Genomic DNA, 20,683 nt, shown 5'->3' on the forward strand with positions numbered 1-20,683 from the left:
GCACTATTCTAGCCTGTGGTAGAGCTTTTTTTCAATTCATTCTCAATGTACATCGATAGGTGTTCCGTTACCCACCCCCTTCCTGCCACAATAGAACATAAAGGTGGATGTACTGGGTCCTTGTGGATCTTAGGAAGTCCACTTATGGCTGGTATAGTGGGGTGGGGTACTGCAAAGAAATGATATAGGTCTTTACTCAGGCATCTTTCCATCAACAACTCATAAAGGTCACTGTTGAAGTTATTAATCATCCTCTCTACATCTCTTCTATTTAATTTCCTATATGTATGTTCATCACTCATCATAAGTTGCATCATGCTTGTGTACCACTCAACGCCCATTATCACAATGTCCCCTCCTTTGTCAGCTGGTTTATCTGGGAAAGATTAAATACTATGTTTACATTGGTTTCTTCCATTTCCTTTCTCGGCTCTGCACTCTCGGATTCCAGTGGAACTGTTGCTTGACAAAAAACGGCAATGGCCAGTTGAAGGGTGCATGAGCTGCTCCATCCTTTGGTCTAGTTCCTGACATGGAAAGAGCATTCATTGTATGCTCCTGGCTGATTAAGATCTGAGAGACATGGCTGGGACTGGCTTCTCATAAGTCTGTATCAATTATCTCCATGACAGGCTTTTCTTTCCTCATCCCTGTAGTTTCAGTAGGTACACTATCTCCCAGTATAGCCACTGTGAAATCAGTGCTGTTAAGCCAGGTTTCCTTTTCATTAGGGTTTTTTCTCGCCCATTTGACCTTATTTCTTCTCTCGGCCATTCAAAAATATGGCCTTTCTTAAAGTCCTGGAAGTCACGGGTCAATTTATTGATAGATTACTTCAAACCAGAAGAAGACAAAATAGCTACCAGTATTAAACAGAAACAGATAGAGCTAGAAAATATGCACCTTGAAGACTCTTGTCTACATAAGCTATAGAGATGTTACAATTCAATCTCAATGTGTATGAGAACAAATTCAAGGAACAGAAAGCTAAAAAATTGACATGCACTCTGCTGTGAAGAATGCCATGCATTAGTACCATGCACTCACTCACTCTAGTACTATGCACTCAGTCACTGTAGTACAACGCACTCACTCACTCAGTCACTCTAGTACCATGCACTCACTCACTCTAGTACCATGCACTCAGTCACTGTAGTATCATGCACTCACTCAATCTCTCTAGTACATGCACTCACTCAATCTCTCTAGTACCATGCACTCACTCGCTCACTCTAGTGCCATGCACTCACTCACTCTAGTACTGTGCACTCAGTCACTGTAGTACCATGCACCCACTCTAGTACTATGCACTAAGTCACTGTAGTACCATGCACTCACTCAGTCACTCTGGTACCATGTACTCACTCACTCTTGTGCCATGCACTCACTCCCTCATTCTAGTACCATGCACTCACTCGCTCACTCTAGTGCCATGCACTCCCTCACTCTAGTACTGTGCACTCAGTCACTGTAGTACCATGCACCCACTCTAGTACTATGCACTAAGTCACTGTAGTATCATGCACTCACTCAGTCATTCTGGTACCATGTACTCACTCACTCTAGTACCATGCACTCATTCTTCACACACAAAGCCAGTTGCCAGCACACTATATTTTCTTTCTGGAGTGCAGCCAGCCATTGACTACTTACTTACTAGCTATCAATGTGTTCTGAGTCCTCTTACTCATCCAGCCATAACCTCTGGCTGGACAGCCGAGACAAACCAAGCTCAACAATCAGTCTGCAGCACTACTTGAAACTTTTTTGCCTGTCTGGGCAGCCTGGCAAGTTGATCTCATCGGCTGGTTGTGGAGTCGATGCTGCTTGCTGGCAGCCTGGCACTAAACTGCCTTTTTTTTTTTTTTTTTTTTTTTTTTTTTTTTATTATAGCAGGAGTCTCCATGTCAGGCGTGAACAATTCTTGACCAGCAGTATGGTTTAACGGGCAATTTTAAATCTGCTGCTGAGCCGACCAACCTATTACTCAGTCTGTTGGGGAGGGGACAGATCAAAATTATACTCTGTCGCATATCGTCTACTCAGAGGCGATCTCTGCTTAACATACAAGGCCATGTCAAACCCAGAGCTGTTGGACATGCTACACTTAAAGAAATCCCAATCCCTCAGAGCCACATGCTCCAGGGATCTAAACTTTGTCATCACAATAAACAAAACATGCGGGAGGGATAGGTTCCTGACCCAGAGACTCCCCAGACTCTGGAATAGATTGCCCATACATGTCAAGCAGAGTGCCTCTTTGGCCCTCTTCAAAAGGAACCTTGACGATTGGATGGGAGAAAGGAAATTCACCCCGGGGATCACATCAGTCACCCTGCTAGACAGGGGTCCAGGGAAGTAAATAGTGTGGGAAGAAATAGCCAGGGAATTGTTATGGGTAGGCTTGTATAGGCCCTAGGACTGATAGCCTAGTACCAACCTATGAACCTATAAAAAGGTGGTGGGGATAGATACGTTTCCATTTTTAAAATCATCAGTGTCCCTTTTTAACTTTCATTTTTTTTTTGGTGGCAGTTATGTGCTATTCAGAGGTGAACAAATACTCAAGGACAGTGTCATAATCATTGTGACAAAGGCTAGATTGTTGCTGTGTTAATTTACGAACTTCGCAAACCAAAAACACAAAGGCCAAACACCTGAAAAACAACTGCTTTTTCATTGCAGTCATCTGTTTTCTGAAGAAGTCTCTTTGATGAAAGTGTAATAAAACTTTTTTTAATGCTAAAGAGGTTGTTTTTTATTGTTGTTCACTTTGGTCTTTGTGGTTTTGGTTTGAGACTTTTATTTATACCACTTGTTGTGCAGTTTGGTTTGGTTTTTGCAGTACACAAACTTGTGCCCTTTATTTCACATTTTAAATTTTCCACAGTAGGTTTGAAAAAAAAATCATTCATTAACAACATATAATCAATCTTTAGGTTAAATAATTGTCACCTGCATAATAATTCAGGATGAGAAGTAAATTCAGGATGAGAAGTTCCATATATGTGGGCATGGGTCTATATTAGAACATCGAAGTTTCACAACTTTGAATGTTCTAATATTGACCCGTGTTCAGCGAACGCTGAAAATAGCAAAGTTGCAGAACACCGAATTTCTTCCTAGGGAAGGTATTCGGTTGTCCGTTCCTGTGGCTTTGCTATGTTCAGCACTGTGGTGGAAAGTTATGGGTCGGGATCAGGTAAGTGTGCGATTGTGTGGATGTGAGGGTTAGGGCGCGGGGTAGGTTAGTTAGGGTTAGGGCGCATGTCAGGTAAGTGTGCGATTGTGTGGACGTGAGGGTTAGGGCGGGGTAGGTGAGTTAGGGTTAGGGTGCGGGTGAGGTGAGTGTGCGATAGTGACTGACCTTAGGGTTAGGGTTTGGGTTAATGTAAGTGCATAGCTAGTGGTGTGTGTACAGTTTAGTGTAGGGTTAGATGTAGGATTTTAGGTGTATGTGTGTGGATTGCTGTTTGTTTGATGTGTTTGTGTTGTGTGTATGTGTGTCGGAACAGCTAATTTTTTCCCTTGGAAAAAATTCGCTGTTCTGCATGTTCGATGTTGTCAGCGTTTACTGGATAGTGGTCGATATTAGAACATTTGATGTTTTAAAAAGTCGATGTTCTAATATAGACCCTGTGAGCATTTCTAGAATGGGTATGCCACTAGAAAATGTGTTCAGGTGAGTACAGGTGCAGCAGACGTTTAAACAGTTGTAATTTATTCTCCAAAACTTTTAACATGCCATTGGTACTTTGTGTCTCGTCTCTCCAAGTCCATTAATAATGGGTTAGCTCTCACTGAAAGAAGCTGTAAAATACACCGCTCCCTTATATCTTTCTGTGTATTCAGTTAAGAGAATAAAAGTGGTAAAGAAATGGAAGCAGAAACACTTCTGTGTTCCACAAGCTCTTTCCACTGGTACCACTAATGCCTTGTTTAAACATATGCCTATCTGAGACTGAGGACACACATACATTTAAATTTATGGTGTTACAAATAATTTTTTAAAAATAAGAGAGGTGGAGCTTTAATGACTAGACTGGAAAATGTTGAACACCATTGGATTAACATGCTTAAAGCAGACACCCACCCAGCACTGAATGGTATGATTAGTTTAAGATAAGGAATGTATACGAAGTAATTATAGCAAAGCTCCCTTTGGCCAAGATTGTGCTAGACAGTCAAGAGGAGAAGGTTAACACCTGCACTACACCTCAAGCAACTCATAGCCCTTCAAAACCCACACCATCAACACCCACACATAGCAACACTAAACCCACATATGCGGAGGCCCTTAAAATTAACCTGCCCAAGCAACAAGGACTTCCGAAGCTGAAATGCAAACAAACACCAGTCACAACCAAAGTGACACATAGCTCACAACACCAGTGTGCCATCCAACAACAGCCCATAAGGCAAGACAATGTACCCAACACTTTAGTCATAGGTGACTCTATAGTCAGGCACACTGATGTCCCACTCACCAGGCTGAACAAGGAGAAAATTACAGTCAGCTGCCTGTCGGGTGCCAGGATCCGCCACATAATGCATGCACTCAAGTCACTCCACAACAAGTACAAATATGACTCTGTCATTGTCCATGCTGGAGTGAATGACTTGAGACGTACCTCCCTGGACTACATGAAAAGAGACATGGAAGAGCTCTCGGATCATGTGGCCCAGGCAGGTATGACCCTAGCCCTGAGTAGCATCCTGCCTTCGCCAGAATGATGCCACAGTATAAGGACAAAATGAGTGACTTCAGCAATTGGCTAAGCTTCTGGTGTCATTCAAAGGGGATCCAGTATCTGTCTGCCTGGGAAGACATGATCGACAAACCACAATGCTTTGCCAGAGATGGTCTGCACCTGTCACCCCTGGGATTCAGGTTACTGGCTACAGCTCTTTCCACCCCTATAGTGCCTTTTTTAGGCAAGGTTTAAAGGACAAAAACCACCACCGTAACAGATACAAGCATGCAAAATTTGAAGGTAATGCTACTCAGTGCTAGAAGTCTAAACCTCAAAATGCACTTTCTCGAGGCACTCCTAAAAATGGAGAACATCGATGTCTATGCAGTAACTGAGACCTGGTTCAAGGCTGCAGAGATCACCCCTGCAATACCAGGCTACAACTCTCACCACACTTTTCGGCCACAAAACCAAGACCGAAACACTAAAGGTGGAGGAGTGTCCATATTCACACCTCCAGGCTAGTTGCCCAACACAATGCATCTGAAATTCTCCAGGTGCAACTAACACTAGGTAAGACTACAATCCAAACTGTAGCTTGCTACAGATCCCCCACTATGCCCCAAGGTTCTCACTACATCTTTCTAAATATACTGGAAAATGTTAAGATACAACCAAACACCCTAATACTGGGTGATTTCAACTACCCTGCCATTAACTGGGAAAACTACTCGGGTACCAACTCCTTTTCCCAACGGTTCTTGAAATTCATAAATTCCAACGCCCTGGATCAACTAATCCATTGTCCCACCAGGGGCTCCAGTATCCTAGACCTGGTCATTACCAACATGGGAGATAGATGCTCCACACCAGTGGTCACCCCCTCATTGGTCAGGTCTGACCATAAGCAAATCACCCTTGACATCCACATCCCACCCCCATCCCCCAGTAAGGAAACATCCTTAAAAAACTTCGCCAAATTTATGCTACTGAAGTCAGAAGTGACAAACTTCATGACAGCCATGCAGATGGTATCTGAAAATTCGACTGCAGAATCCTACACTAAGGCACTGTACGAGCATATCCACTTGTGCATGAATTGTGCCATCCCAAATAGAACCAAGATGCTCTTCTCCAAAAAAAGGAAGCCAATCTCGTGGTCCTCTGCTATAAACAAACTATACAACAGAAGGAAGAAACTGTTGCAGAAAAGAGGAGAATCCCAGGATGCAAAAAACTCCCTCACCAGCCTCAGTAAGAAGCTGAGATCTCTCATAAAATCCTCAAAAGCTAGTTATGAAAATAAAATTGCCAAAGATTCCAAAGACAACCACAAGGCATTCTATAGTTATATCAAGAATCTAAATGGCAATGCTCAGATCTGCTGTGAGCTACAACAGAATGGCATTAAATATACTGATCCCAAGGATATTGCCAATATCCTGGCAGATCGATTTAATGACAAATTCACACCCCTTTCACCCTCTGAAGGGCCCATCTCAATACCAAAAGATTGCCAAACTCCGGTAATCACGGCCACACAGGTAGAAACTGCACTCTCCAAAGCTAGGAATACAGCATCCATGGGACCAGATGACATCCCAGGCTGTGTACTACATGAACTACAAAATGAACTGGCACCTCACCTAAGTGTCGTGTTTAATCATAGCCTCACCTCAGGTTTTGTGCCCACTGAGTGGTGCACAGCTACAGTTATCCCACTCCACAGGGGGATCCAGCTTGGATCCCGGGAACTACCCTCCCATCAGTCTGACAAGCCTGATCTGCAAGGGCATGGAACGCATTATCATGGAACTTATAAACAAAGACATTGGCAACCTTCAAACACTGGACCCCACCCAGTTTGGGTTTGGGAAGGGCCGATCTTATCTCGTGAACCTGAATGACTTCTTCGAATCAGTCTCCAGAGCTGTGGACGAAGCCTATCTGGACCTTGCCAAGGCCTTTGACACCATCCCCCACTCTGGAATCATAGATAAACTTACTAAGCTGGGCATTAATCCCTACGTCACTCGATGGGTTGCCAACTGGCTTACTGACAGAACCCAGACTGTAAAAGTAGCCGACTCCAAATCCAGCTCCAGACAAGTGACAAGTGGAGTACCTCAGGGTTCAGTCCTGGGACAACTCTTGTTTGGCATCTACTTCTCTGAAGTACAGGCCAACACTAAGGGACTCTGGATAACAAAGTTTGCAGATGACTGCAAACTGGGAGCCATTATTGAATCCCCAAATGATGTGGATATTCTACAAAAGGGCCATACAGAAACAGATGCTTGGTGCCAGAGCCATGGGCTCAAGCTTAATGCCAAGAAATGTATTGTTATCTCCTTTGGAAAAAGACATGTACCCATGAATTACCACATAGGTGGCAGTACAATAAACATCGAAAGTGTGATGAGAGACTTGGGGACACAGGTGGACAGTGGTCTCACTTTCAATAACCACATCGCCACAACAGTCAGGAAATCCTTCTATGTGGCACACCTCATCACTAAGGGCTTTTCATCCAGAAAAAAGGAAGTCATTGTCTCACTGTACTCATCTCTCATTAGACCCATTATAGAGTACAATGCCCCATTTGGTGTGTACCTCACAAGACATCTGCAACAGCTGGAAAGGCCACATAAATACCTCACTAAAGAATTACAGGCCTAAAGCAGATGCCATCTGCTGACCGTCTAAACAAACTCCAGCTATACTCTGTGGCATATCATCTACTCTGAGGCGATCTCTGCTTAACATACAAGGCCATGTCAAACCCTGAGCTGTTGGACATGCTCCACTTTATTTTAACTTGCCTTTACCACCACCCCGAACTTGTATTTTGTTTTTAAACCAGACATAAGGAAACCTCTGAGCATGTATTTTTAATTTTCCACTTTACTGCATAAACGTTGCTACTTCAACAACATTGTGTAGAGATTCATTAACTTTTTTTATGTGCACACGTATGAAGACAGAACTGCAAACTTAAGTATCAGGAATGGTTTGGGCAAGAGACAAGAAATAGCTTTAAGACTGGATTACGAGCAATTATCCCTACACAAGGTGGTGAAGGCACCTTTCTACCACCAGATAACACACGACCGTTGTGACAAGTGAAATAATTTAGATGTTTCCATTCTCACAATTAGGACAGGCTGCACACAAGTCTTCAACAAGTGTGTGCGAGGGGGGGAGCTCCATCCTCACCACAGTAAGACGGACTGTTGACTGCATAGCATGCCACCACTAGCTGAACAGAAAGAACTCTTCACACCGCAGATCCGTAGCTAAGAGCTCTTCAGACACAAATGACAACTCAAAAGCAACTGTTCCAGAATATGTTACACTACTGGTTAAATGATTTCACAGTTAGGGCATAATGTAATCTCTGAAACTTAGTTAAAACTTCTCGTAAAGACCTAAAACAAAACAGGACTGAGCTGCTGCAACCTGCCAATTTAAGCAATATTTTTTTACTCACCACACAAGGAAGACAAGATCCCCAAACAATGGGTCATTTCAGACAACTTTCTCAAAAGGGGGCAGCATGGCTGGAGTTGGTGAAACTGGTGGCTAGTCAGAGTGCCTCTTTGGCCCTCTTCAAAAGGAACCTTGACGATTGGATGGGAGAAAAGAAATTCACCCCAGGGATCACGTCAGTCACCCTGCTAGACAGGGGTCCAGGGAAGTAAACAGTGTGGGAAGAAATAGCCAGGGAATTGTTATGGCTAGGCTTGTATATAGGCCCTAGGGCTGATAGCCTACTACCAACCTATGAACCAACACTGCAGGTTAAAGGAGTACCCACAGATAATGGCTGACAGGACCAGTAAGTACAGGAATACAAGGGACTGCAAGTAGAAGATGCATGTCTCAGGGTGCTAACAATATTTATTTAGTATATATTTTTAATTTAATTGTTTTTTGACTCCCGTGGAGCAGACCATTGGCTGCCACTGGTGCCTCTCCTCAACCTTGGATGGCAGCAGTTACTCCTTATTCTCCCGGCCTAATCTGGCAGCAGTCGCTCCTTACTCTCCCAGCCTAATCTGGCAGTAGTCACTCCTTACTCTCCCGGCCTAATCTGGCAGCAGTCACTCCTTACTCTCCCGCCTAATCTGGCAGCAGTCACTCCTTACTCTCCTGGCCTAATCTGGCAGCAGTCGCTCCTTACTCTCCTGGCCTAATCTGGCAGTAGTCGCTCCTTGCTCTCCCGGCCTAATCTGGCAGTAGTCACTCCTTACTCTCCCGCCTAATCTGGCAGCAGTCACTCCTTACTCTCCCGCCTAATCTGGCAGCAGTCACTCCTTACTCTCCCGGCTAATCTGGCAGCAGTCACTCCTTACTCTCCTGACCTAATCTGGCAACAGTCACTCCTTACTCTCCTGACCTAATCTGAAATCCTGTTGCCTGTGAGGAGACTGAGGCATCACAGTGCACTGTCATGCTCATGGCCATCAGCATTTTTTTATTTATATCCCCTACCTGTTGCCTTTGCTCAGTTCCTGTACTGTAATGATGTAAGGCCAAGGACGTCTGTTGTTGCTTGCCACCAGAGTTTATAAGCATGGGGTACATGTCCCTGATATTCCAACCATGCCTTCCAGCAATGCTCGGGATCAGACTTTGTTGTGAAAGCCCATGCAAACACTTTGAATGATCAACATGAATAGTGAATCAAAACATGGGGAGGCATTCAATATTAATTTTAACTTGTTATTTGGAGCTAACAAGAGCAATCAAAAGTAACCTCTGAGAACAAGAACACAAATCTTTTCATAGAATTTTATTAGCAAATTTCATTTGATTCAGTTAGATACTATTAACACTGGCCCAAATATACTATACACATGCACGTACACGCACACACACACACACACACACACATATATATATATATATATATATATATATATATATATATATTCACTTCAGAAGCTCGAAATACTGAAATCTCGAATTTCAGTATCTCAAGCTCAAGAAGTTGAATCCACAAAACAACGAAAACTAAAAACCACGAAATTCAAAACCTCGAATACCGGAGGTTTTGAATTTTGCGGTTTTACTGCACACAAACACACACAATCACTCTACTACATGAAAGTAGGGGGTCAAGCCCCCCTCCACCCCCCATGTGGGGGGCTGTTCCCCCCACACCCCCCCTACTTAAATATTCTCACTCCAAGGTCACACTACATACAAACACACACAAAACACCACCACACAAGCTACATTCTCCACGCGCACACACACATTACAGCAACAAAACACACTGACACACACCACAGCCCCTACCCAAACCCCTTAACACACACACTTACCTGAATACATGACCACAGCGGAACTTTAGAAGTGTGAAATTCAAAACCTCCGGTATTCGAGTTTCGCTATAATGTGGATTTGGCTTCTTGGGCTCGAAATACTGAATTTCGAGATTTCAGTATTTCGAGCTTCTGAAGGGAACCCATATATATATATATATATATATATATATATATATATATATATATATATATATCTATATATATATATATATATATATATATATATATATATATATAAAACTGTGTGTGTGTTTGTGTCTGCTCGTGTATGCGTGTGTGTGTGTGTGTGTGTGTGTGTGTGTGTATGCGTGTGTGTGTGTATGTGTATATGTGTGTGTGTGTGTGTGTGTATATATATATATATATATATATATATATATATATATATATACATACATATATAAAGTTATTATTATTATTATTCCAGTTACACAGTAGTGGACTGACCATTACATTGAAGGAAACTGATATAGATGTGAAACAGAATCAGAAAAAAAAAAAAAAAACAGGGAGTGAGGAAGGGAAAATTGCATGCGAGAAGGTATATCAGCCACTTGGGGAATTAAGAAGGGTGTGACCTGAGCCATTTTCGGCTAATAAAGCTTGGACTAGATTGTAGCCATAGAGTTTTTGAAAACAGGTGCAGGGTGTAAAAACTCTGAAAAGTAACTCTCTTCTTGAAGTAACCTTACAGTAAAATTAAAATTGCTATGGAAACTGGTTGAAACTGTTGTTTGTGAGCATTTTGGTGAATTAATCTCAGGAGGGGTGCTGTTGCTGCCCGGAGAGGTGTACTTTTTCTGTTCATATTCAGCCTGCATCCCCTTTTCATGCCCAAGGGTTTGTCTGGATTTTGGTTTAAAGAACTACATTCCACGTGTAGATTATTTTCCTAAATGTACAAAATCATGGCAAATTACTGCTCTGTTTGCTGAGGAAAACTGTAAGCCTGTTGTAAAAGACTGAACCACGTAAAAAACTGTTTTGTTTTCAAACATATCTTGAAGTAAATAAAAATTTCCCTTTTCATTATGAAGACTCCTTTAAGTATGGGTTGAATGGACTGAACTGTTTAAAGTCTATGGTCTCCATCATCTGTATGATCTGTAGAAAGCTTGGTATAGGAAAAACTAAACCTAAGTCACACACACACACGTACGTATGTTTATATTACACACACACACACACACGTATGTTTATATTAACACACACACACGTGTGTGTTTATATTAACACATACACACACATGTATGTTTATATTAACACACACACACACACACACACACACACACACACACACACACACACACACACACACACACACACACACTGCACTTCCTCTTTTCTGTATAAAAAATATTGATGATCTGTCTACATATGTATGGGCCTGTCTATAAATTATTGACATATAAATATCCATAAGTTTATTAACATGTAAGTAAAGCAGGACACACTGAGAAACATGTATGTTGTGAAGATTTTTGTGTAGGCAGAGACAGTGGCAATCCTGTTACTCACCAAGAAGAGGGAAAAGCATCTGGTAGTTCATTAAGGTATGTAGGTGTATTACAGGTGATCAGATGAAGCAGAAAAAGAGGATTGGTTAGGAAGAATAAGTGGACTAAAACAGTCCCTGAGGTTGTTGGCCATGGAGTCAGTGATGATGGGGTGGTTCAGAAGAATCAATCTCGACAACAAATGTAGTGTCCGTTCATGGAAGGTAAGTCTGGTTTTGCCTGCGAAGGATGTGACTAGATTGGTCTCTGTCTTAGAAGATAGACATATTTGAGTATCACTTGGTAGAGTAGGAGGTAGGGGAATGTACCCAACAGCAGCAAATGTCTGAGACTTTAGTGGGTGGGGACAACTGCAGTGGGGCAAAGGAGTTAAATGAGAGAAAAGTTGGAGGACTGAGGTGATGTGATTAGTGCTTCATTGACTGCTAAACTACTTTAGGACCAGAAACTGCACAAAAACTTTGATCCAAGAATCCCAGGCTGAACCATATCACCCATTTGTATGAGGAAATAATTTTATCTTGTCACACAATATGATTTGCAAATAGGATAACTAAAATGACCACCTTCATAATAAGGGCAGTGTTGTCCAGTTTCTACCTCCTTCAAATAGGGAAAATATTGTCCAGTTTCCAAAAAATAGGGGCAGTATTGTCCAGTTTCCAGCACAATAATACATATGCATATTATGCACTTGTCTAACTCCAGGCTAATATTTTCACATTAATTTCTTTTCTCCTGCCTTCCTGCTATTACTTTACCCACCGTCTACCTTTCCTCAGTTTCTCCCTTCAGTTCAGTACTACTCTCTGTTGCCCACCTGTCTAACTACAACTTACTGTGTTTGGACCCCCCCAGCATTCCCTCTTTAAACAGATCCCACCTGACAGCTCTGTTACATGCCATCTGATTGCTTCCCGTGTACTTATAAAGAGCCACACATAAATAGCGATAGGTTATCTCTTTCAGTCATTTCCTTTTTTTTGTTATCAATATTTGTTGTTTTTCAGATCCTGACTTTTTATTGTCCTTTAAAATGTACTATAGATTTATCAGTGTAAATTATTGTCATTACAATCAATGGTTGTATTTAGTAACTGTCATTATCATGTTAAAAATTTAACTGTGTTGACTGAGTTTTTCTCCACGAGCCTCTGTTGAAAACAGGAGCTATGTCTAGTTGGACTTTCCCATAAACAAATGCAAAATAAAAATAAAAAAATTATCCTGACTGACTGTATAATAAAGGGTGGTTAATAATGTTATCCTTAACATTTGCTAAATGACTTCAGGAATACAATCAGAAAACTGATAGCTGACAGTTGATGGATGGAAAATCAATGGAGATAAATAATTAAATACTAATACCAGGTGATTGTTAACCTAGCTGAGAGTGAACCAAGATGAAAGGAATTGTTACATATGTGGACTGCATGGTTAGGCTCTGTGCATAACTTGCCATCTATGTTTAGTGTACTAAACATTTCAGAAATGTTCTTAATCTTTCTTACATGGCTAAAAATAGCTGCTTCTTATCATTTTTTTGTAGCAAGGTTAAATTCAAAGATTACTTTAACAGATATTATAATACCGCAGTTACCTATACCTGGACCACTTTGACAGTGAGTTTGATCATTTTCATTTAGCTCTGAATGCTAAAGCATGGCTACTAACAGGCTCATTGTATTATCCTCATGTTACCCAGGTTGTTCGATCTCTTGTCATCTTTAAACTCTTACTGTTAGTTTACGTAACCCTGCACAGTCTGAGTCTGCCATACTTCAAGGAGCGTTGAGTCTCCTACTGCCTAGTTAGGCCCTAACATTCTTTTCCCTGGGGTTATCCAAAGCACATTTGGAGAATACTCTTGTCTTCTCAAAGAAGCATTTCAAAAATAATTGATATTAATGCGTGTCGTGACCCTATTTCATTTCTACTCAGTTAGGGCACCTAGAATCTTTTTTTAAACAACTTTTTTATTAATTTTAAAACAAAGATTGTACAAAATTAGTTAAAGAGAAATAGAACAAAAATGTAACTATTTACAGATGTCCACAACAAAATCAAATATAAAAATTAAACCATTAAAATTTATTAAATAAATCATTTAATTTTGACCAAAATCTAAACTGGTGAGTAATATTGGAAGTTCTCATTTTGACAGTTGACAATTCTTTTTTACAGACATTTTTTGCTAAATTAATGAATTCGGTGAAAGAAAGAGTAGTTTTACATTTCCAATTCTTTGTGACTATTTTTCTTGCTATAGCTAAAATGGCCCCAAGGAGAGGCACCTGCACCCTAGAAATGGAATCCAGAACCGGAGCATTAAATAAGATCAAGGAGTTAGAAATGATACAATTATCTGTCCACAAAGCTTGGGCAAAATTTCTAAATTCAACCCAAGAAGGAGTTACTATTTTACAATCCATTTTCCTGTGAAACCAGTCTGTGTTAGAGACTTCATTATACCTCCAGCAATACATTTTCCCATAATTATATATTAGAGCCACTTTATGTGGAATTAAAAAAAACTGTGAAGAAATCTCCATGTATATACTTTCCAATAAAGAGAAGAATTATATTTTCCCACAGATTTAAGAATTAAGCATTTTTCTTCATCAGAAAAGGCAGTCTTATTAATCTTATTTGAGTAATTCTAAAATAATGAATCTGTGGAACCAGATTCTTCTCTTATTATGTTATAAATTATTGATTTATATGATTTATTCTTATTTGAGTTACTAATAATTCTGAAAAAAAAAAAAACTCCAGTATCTTTGGTCTATGTTTTGTTTGAAAATCCATGGAGATTTTGATTTTATCACGAACATGTTTTTTACACGATTGTATAGTCCACCAGTTATTATTTTCTATACCTAGAATCTTTTTATTGTCAGCCTGATAACATTTCTTAACAGCTACAACTTTAGAAGTCTTCCTTTCTTAATTTTGTAGTTGCATCATACTGACTTAGATCTTCCAAATCTTGCTTAGATGTTGGTGTTGGCAGGAAAATTCAGCTTAGTCATCTTTTCCAGAACAGAATAAGAAGGACAGCATTGTTTGTTTGCCAGTAATCTACCTCAGGTTTGTCACACAGATAAAACTTAGCGGTATTATAATAACCTTTATGGCAGTATAGAAACTTGGAAGTGTTACCAGGATTTAATACAGAATAGTCAAAAAGAAGAAGAAAACAGACTCACATTTACAAACACAGAGCAATGTAGATTCAATTGCACAAATATCCAGGAATCTATGAGGAATGTTTGTATATTTTAAGAATGGTATCTAATGAATTTGCACCCCTTGAGGGTAAGGTAACAGTTAAAACATTTGATCCCACAACACATCACACATTCAAACCAAAACAGAAATATTCAAAATATTGCACAACATGCTTAAAGAGTTATGTTTCCAGGGAATAAGATACCTACAACCCTATGTGGGAACAAGCCCCCCTACACTGATGAGTACATATACCAGCTGTGAGGTTGCACAAATATAAAACTCACCTTCTTTTTCTTCTCCTAGTCCCACAGACCAAAACTAAAGTATGCAGTATGTACCATAGCCAGTTCTGATGCACTGAAATGTCAGCCACACATCCAATGATCTTTTCTGTTTCAGTGTTCCAAGATTTGCTGTTCGAATACTGGACAGACTGTAGGTTTCCCTGGTGAATGTCTATGGAGAAGAGCAATATGGCTACCAATTGGATTATAAGAAATGGTATGCAGGCAGCAGTGGAGGGAGATACTGAGTTTGTTCTGACTGGGGAAATAAGACCCCTAACTCCTTTTATTTGCCGAACTATAGAATTATGCATTTTAAATGAGGTTAGTAACTGAATAATGCCTTTTATCCTCATATAGTTCAGTCTAAGATGTTAAGCATAAAATGGTAGTCATTGGATTCATCAAAGCACACCATTCTAATTCCGCTTTGATTATTACTTTCCACTGCGAAACCAGCCTTTTACCACCAGAACTACTGCATGTTTAATACGTTTGTTTTTCCTCTGCAGCATGTGCAAAACCTGTGTGTGTGTGTGTGTGTGTGTGTGTGTGTGTGTGTGTGTGTGTGTGTGTGTGTGGGGGGTTATCTCAGACTTCATTATTTAAGATGGGGAAAGTGAAGGGGGCATAACACCTTATCTAATCTATGTCTGCTTGGAGGACACCCCCATGTATTGTTTAAGATTTCATGAAGTACAGCATTTAGATGTGTTTGATGCATCAATCCAAGCTGTGATAACCTGTGGATTGATGAGCCATTCTATAACCATGTCTGAAAGATAATAATAATAATAAACAGCTACTGGACATGTAAAAAACAAACGTTTCTACAAGAAAAGGTTAAAAACCACATATAACCTGTACACCACTATACCCATGTTTGCTGCTAAGACCTTCCCAGAAATGCCTCTCCTATGAACTGTCAAGGTTTGATTACTCAAAAACCAGTTTAGTTATACCTTTATGGGAGTTTCTTAATTAAAAATTGTTGTTCAGGTACCTATTTTTTTATTATTTTTTTAATCTGCCTAATAAGAAGTTGTTGCTGTTGGGTGACCTTCCCTGGCTGATGGTATAGAGGGCCTGGAGAAGCATCTTAATCAGACCCAAACCATCTTTGGTTAAATACTGTATATCTATCATGTTGTGGGCTTTTGTTAAAGGTATTTCAGCAGATTGCTTCTTAGAGGGAGTTAAACATTTCTTAGCGCATTTAAAGAAATATTTACAGACTGGAAATGGGTATGACTAGTTTCGTAAGAAATATTTTGTCATTCTGTATAAGACACCCGGTTTACTACTTGATTTATGTCATTTATTCATTTTGATGTCTCTATTATTTACATGTCTATATGTTTTTTTTTTTAATTGTGCTTCTTTTTAATTTGGTTGTACTGATTTTAGAAATCTTCAATAAAGATAATAAAAAAGATTTCTCTTAAAACTACATTACTATTTTTTTTTATTTAAAGCATGAGGTATTTTCAAAGTTTGACCATTTATGACATTCTTAACAATTTTAATTAAGAAGATGAAGTAATATTAGAAAATATATTTACTATAATGCAAATTATATTATTTTTGAGTGTCATTTCCCCATAGTCATAAATGTAATTACCACAGCTCAGTTATTGGAATTTGTTGTCTGGACTCTGCAAAAATAATGATTTAACATATTTCCTCCAAAGCTCAGAAAAGGGTACTGGAGAAAAGGGAGCACTTGATTAAAACACCAGACGGAGATATACTGGTAACTGTTAAAAAAGATGAGAAGCCATGGGATAACATCTCAGCAAAACCACAGAAACCGACTTTACAGAAGGTAGATAAAAGATTTTAAACATTTTTTCAATTGCTTTCTTCACAGCAAGAAGTTGCAATATTAAATTACGAAACACACTTTTAGATTTCACAAGTAGATTCTTTTAATGCTTGTTCTGAGAAGACAGAATCATTGTCATCATTTGTTCAGTATCATATTTTATGCATATGAATATTTTGGCAATCAGAACCTCACATAGCTGCAACCAGCATGTTTTCAAAAGGTTATTCTGAAGCAATGGGTTGTAAAGTGACATGGCCACTGTTTCTTATGCAACATAGTAATTGTGGAAAGTTTGGACTGTGAGTGCTACACTCTTCAGGTGTGATATTGTTCTCAGAGCCTTACTGCTCACTCTGTTATGTACCTCTTTGATGTCATTCATTTTAAAGGGGATTTTGTGCAATGCACTCTGCTTTGCCTTGTTCCTTTTTATGCTAAATGACAGCTGCCAAGCATTCAGTTGCATAATACGCAGGAACTGTATATGCTAATGCAATACAGTAGTACAACTTTTAGTTTTGCTGCCTCACAGTGCTTAGTTCTCCAGTTCAGATGTTCTTCGTGTTTCACTGTTGCAGTCATAACTGTAGGGTGCTCCTGCCGGCAGGCAGCCCGAGGTCGGCCAGAATCCCAAAGTCTGGGTCCGGCGTCGGCTGTATAAGCTAGTATCCTGACGTCAGTACGCCTTGGTACATAGCCCTCAGCCGACGCCATCTTCTCCAGTCTTTCTTGCCATGCGGTGGAAAGCAGCTTGCAAAACGTTGGTTGGCGATTTTCAAACAGCATTCTTGGTTGTTGTCGGTCCGAAGTTGTTACTTCTCTTCTCAAAGCTAAGTACCCCGTTGGGGAATCTTTTTCTTGTTCCTCCGATGTCAGAAAAAGTTAATAATTGTATAGCGTGTGGGAAACAAATACCTCATAAAGATTTCCACTCTTACTGTCTACCTTGCTTAGGCCCTGACCACGACGTTTCTTGTTGTCAGTTCTGTGCCAGGTTCAACTCTCGTACTATCAAACGCAGGTACGACTGGGCTTTTAATTATTTTGGCAGACGCTTCAATTACAGAATGTCGTCGAATACTACCGGAGTTCAAAAGAAGCGCAAAGATAAAGACAGGCCTCCGAGGTCCAAACAGGACTCGTTGCAGCTGGAGCCAGCGTCCGGTTCGGCTGTCGTCAGTGAGGCGCTTTTGCAGCCCCTGTCGTCCGCCGCTTCTGAACCGATGGCCGAAACGGACTCCCATGGGGAGCCATCAAGGCCCACTATTTTAACTGCTGCAGGACCTTTGGACGTCGCTCCTTCAGATGGGTCCGGAACCGCTGTGCAGGTACCGGCTTCTGAGGGGGTTTTCAGGCCTACTCACATTACTATTTCAAAGGCAAATTCAAAGACAAAGACTCCTTCTAAGTCTAAAGTTCCAGCTCAAGCTGCTTCTGAATCCACTCCCAAGACACAAAAACAATTATTGAGGATGGCTGAAGACTTGCTTACAATGATTAGGGGTTCTCACCCCCCCTCCTGAGAAAAGGCCTCGACAGGATGTTACTCTGGATTCTTCTGACCAGGCCTCTGTCTCTTCTGTTTCTTCCTCTGATCAGGACTATTCCTTCCCCCCTTATGAGGATTCGGATGCTGAGGAATCTTTGCCCTCGGCCTCTCCGCCTGAGGATTTTTCTTTTGGGGAAACCTTGCATGAGATGAGGGAACATTTTCATTGGGAAGGACAGGAATATTCTGCTTCCAAAAAGAGGCTTAGAGAATTTCTTCTTCTTCCTCAGCATAGGCCTTTAGCTATCCCTCCTGTTTTGGACATTGTGGATGATGCTTTTTCTGAGGCTAATTTGAATCCTGATTCCATGCCTCCTGCTCCTTCTAAGCCTGATAGATTTTATAGGGTTCCTGACTCTCATTTATTTCTATTTAAAAATCCTTCTGCAGACCCTGAAACTATTTCTCAGGGTTCTAAGGCTGCTAAGGTTGCTACTTCTAAAAATCCTATTCCCTCTGAGAAGGATTCTCGTGCGTTAGACAGGTGGGGCAAAAAGGTATATACTTCTGCTACCCTTTCTGTAAGGGCATTAAATTGCCAGTTTCATATGTTTAAATACCAGCAATTTCTTTTGTCTGTTTTAAAGCAAAAGCTTGCTTCTGTGCCTGCTTGTGCAGAGGATAAGGAACTTCAGGATGTTTTGCATGCTACTGAACAGGTTAACAAGCATAGCTTACATTGTGGTTTTGATGCCTTGGATGCTTCCTGCAGGGCTGCTGCCTCTGGTACTGTGATTAGGAGACATGCCTGGCTTCGTGAACAAAGTTTGCCTGAACAGGTTAACGCTAAATTATTAGATGCCCCTGTTCAACATGATGTTCTTTTTGGTTCTAAGGCTGAGGAAGTTATTAAAAAGATGGAAGAAAAGGCAAAGTCCATGCAGACTGTAAAAGATTTCTTGCAGGTTCAGCCTCCTAGATTTTCCAGGAATTGGCCCACTAAAAATTGGTCCTTTCCCACGTCTGACAGGCCTCAAAGGGGAAGATATAGACGCTCCAGAGGTCGAGGTCAAGGCCAGACCTCGTACAGATCTAGACAATGGACTGCTTCTTCACCTAGAAGGGGAGAAGACAGATCCCAATCTCAAAGAAAACAAACTCAATGAGTCTCTCGGTTGGGCTTCAGGACCTCTTTACCTGGACGCCCCTCTCGGAGGAAAACTGTCTCTTTTTTACAGGAATTGGACTCAGATTACCCAGGACAAATGGGTATTGGATGTGATTTTAAAAGGTTACAAGTTCCACTTTCACACTTTGCCAAGGACTCACGGTTGGCCAGATCTGCCAAAACTTCAATGGTCAGAGGCCTTAACTCAAGTGGATGCTCTTCTGGCCATGAGGGCCATAGAGCCTGTTCCACTCTTGGAAATGGGAAAAGGATTTTATTCAAGGCTGTTTCTGGTTCCCAGAAAACAAAACTCTTGGAGACCTATTCTGGACCTTTCTGTGTTAAACACCTTTTGGAAATTCCAAAGTTCAAGATGCTCACTCTGCAACAGTTACTTCCAATGCTCTCTCAGGACGCCTGGATGGTGACATTGGACTTAAAGGAAGCCTATTTGCATATCCCTATCAGACAAGAACGTAGGAAATTCCTCAGGTTCAAGGCAGGTTCGAGGCACTTTCAATTCTCTGTTCTGCCCTTTGGTTTATCTACTGCGCCCAGAGTCTTCACCAAGTGCCTGGCACCAGTAGTGGCTTACTGCAGACTTCAGGGGATTCAGATTTACCCCTATTTGGACGACTGCCTTATTCAGGCAGACAGCAAAGATCTTCTGCTTCAACACCTAGACTTCGTTCAACGTCTTTTCCTCTTACTGGGATTCTCAGTGAACATAAAAAAGTCACATTTGATCCCTTCTCAACAAATGGTATTCTTGGGAGCCCTCTTAAACACAACCTTACAAAGGGCCTACCTCACTCCAGAAAAACAAACTCAGCTGGCTTCTACTTTCAACACCTTCGCAACTCTATCTCAGCTCACTGCAAGGAAATTCCTGCAGGCTCTGGGCTACATGGCTTCTTGCATTCTGTTGATTCCAAACGCAAGGCTTCACATGAGAAAGCTTCAATGGTATCTGAAAAGTGTATGGTCACAGCATTATCACGATCTGGATATTCTGATTCCTCTGATCCCCTGCCTCCAGAAGGAGTTCCTCTGGTGGTCCAGGGCACGCATTTTGAACGAAGGAAAACCTTTTCGTCTCCCTCAACCTACTCAAATCCTAACCACGGACGCCTCGG

The 20,683-nt window shown here is 40.9% G+C and overlaps 1 protein-coding gene across 2 annotated transcripts in view; it reads left to right on the forward strand.

Moving 5' to 3' along the window:
* Positions 1-20,683, forward strand: part of LOC122790808 (protein mono-ADP-ribosyltransferase PARP14-like) — a 566,888-nt gene that overhangs the window by 46,256 nt on the left and 499,949 nt on the right. For both annotated transcript variants that reach the window (XM_044058430.1, XM_044058433.1), the window contains exon 2: positions 16,754-16,887. In XM_044058430.1, coding sequence (XP_043914365.1) covers positions 16,754-16,887 — 134 coding nt within the window. The remainder of the gene's footprint in view (positions 1-16,753; positions 16,888-20,683) is intronic.

The sequence above is a fragment of the Protopterus annectens genome, chromosome 16.part0, assembly GCF_019279795.1.
Source record: "Protopterus annectens isolate FY-2018-M chromosome 16.part0, PAN1.0, whole genome shotgun sequence".
NCBI lineage: Eukaryota > Metazoa > Chordata > Ceratodontiformes > Protopteridae > Protopterus > Protopterus annectens.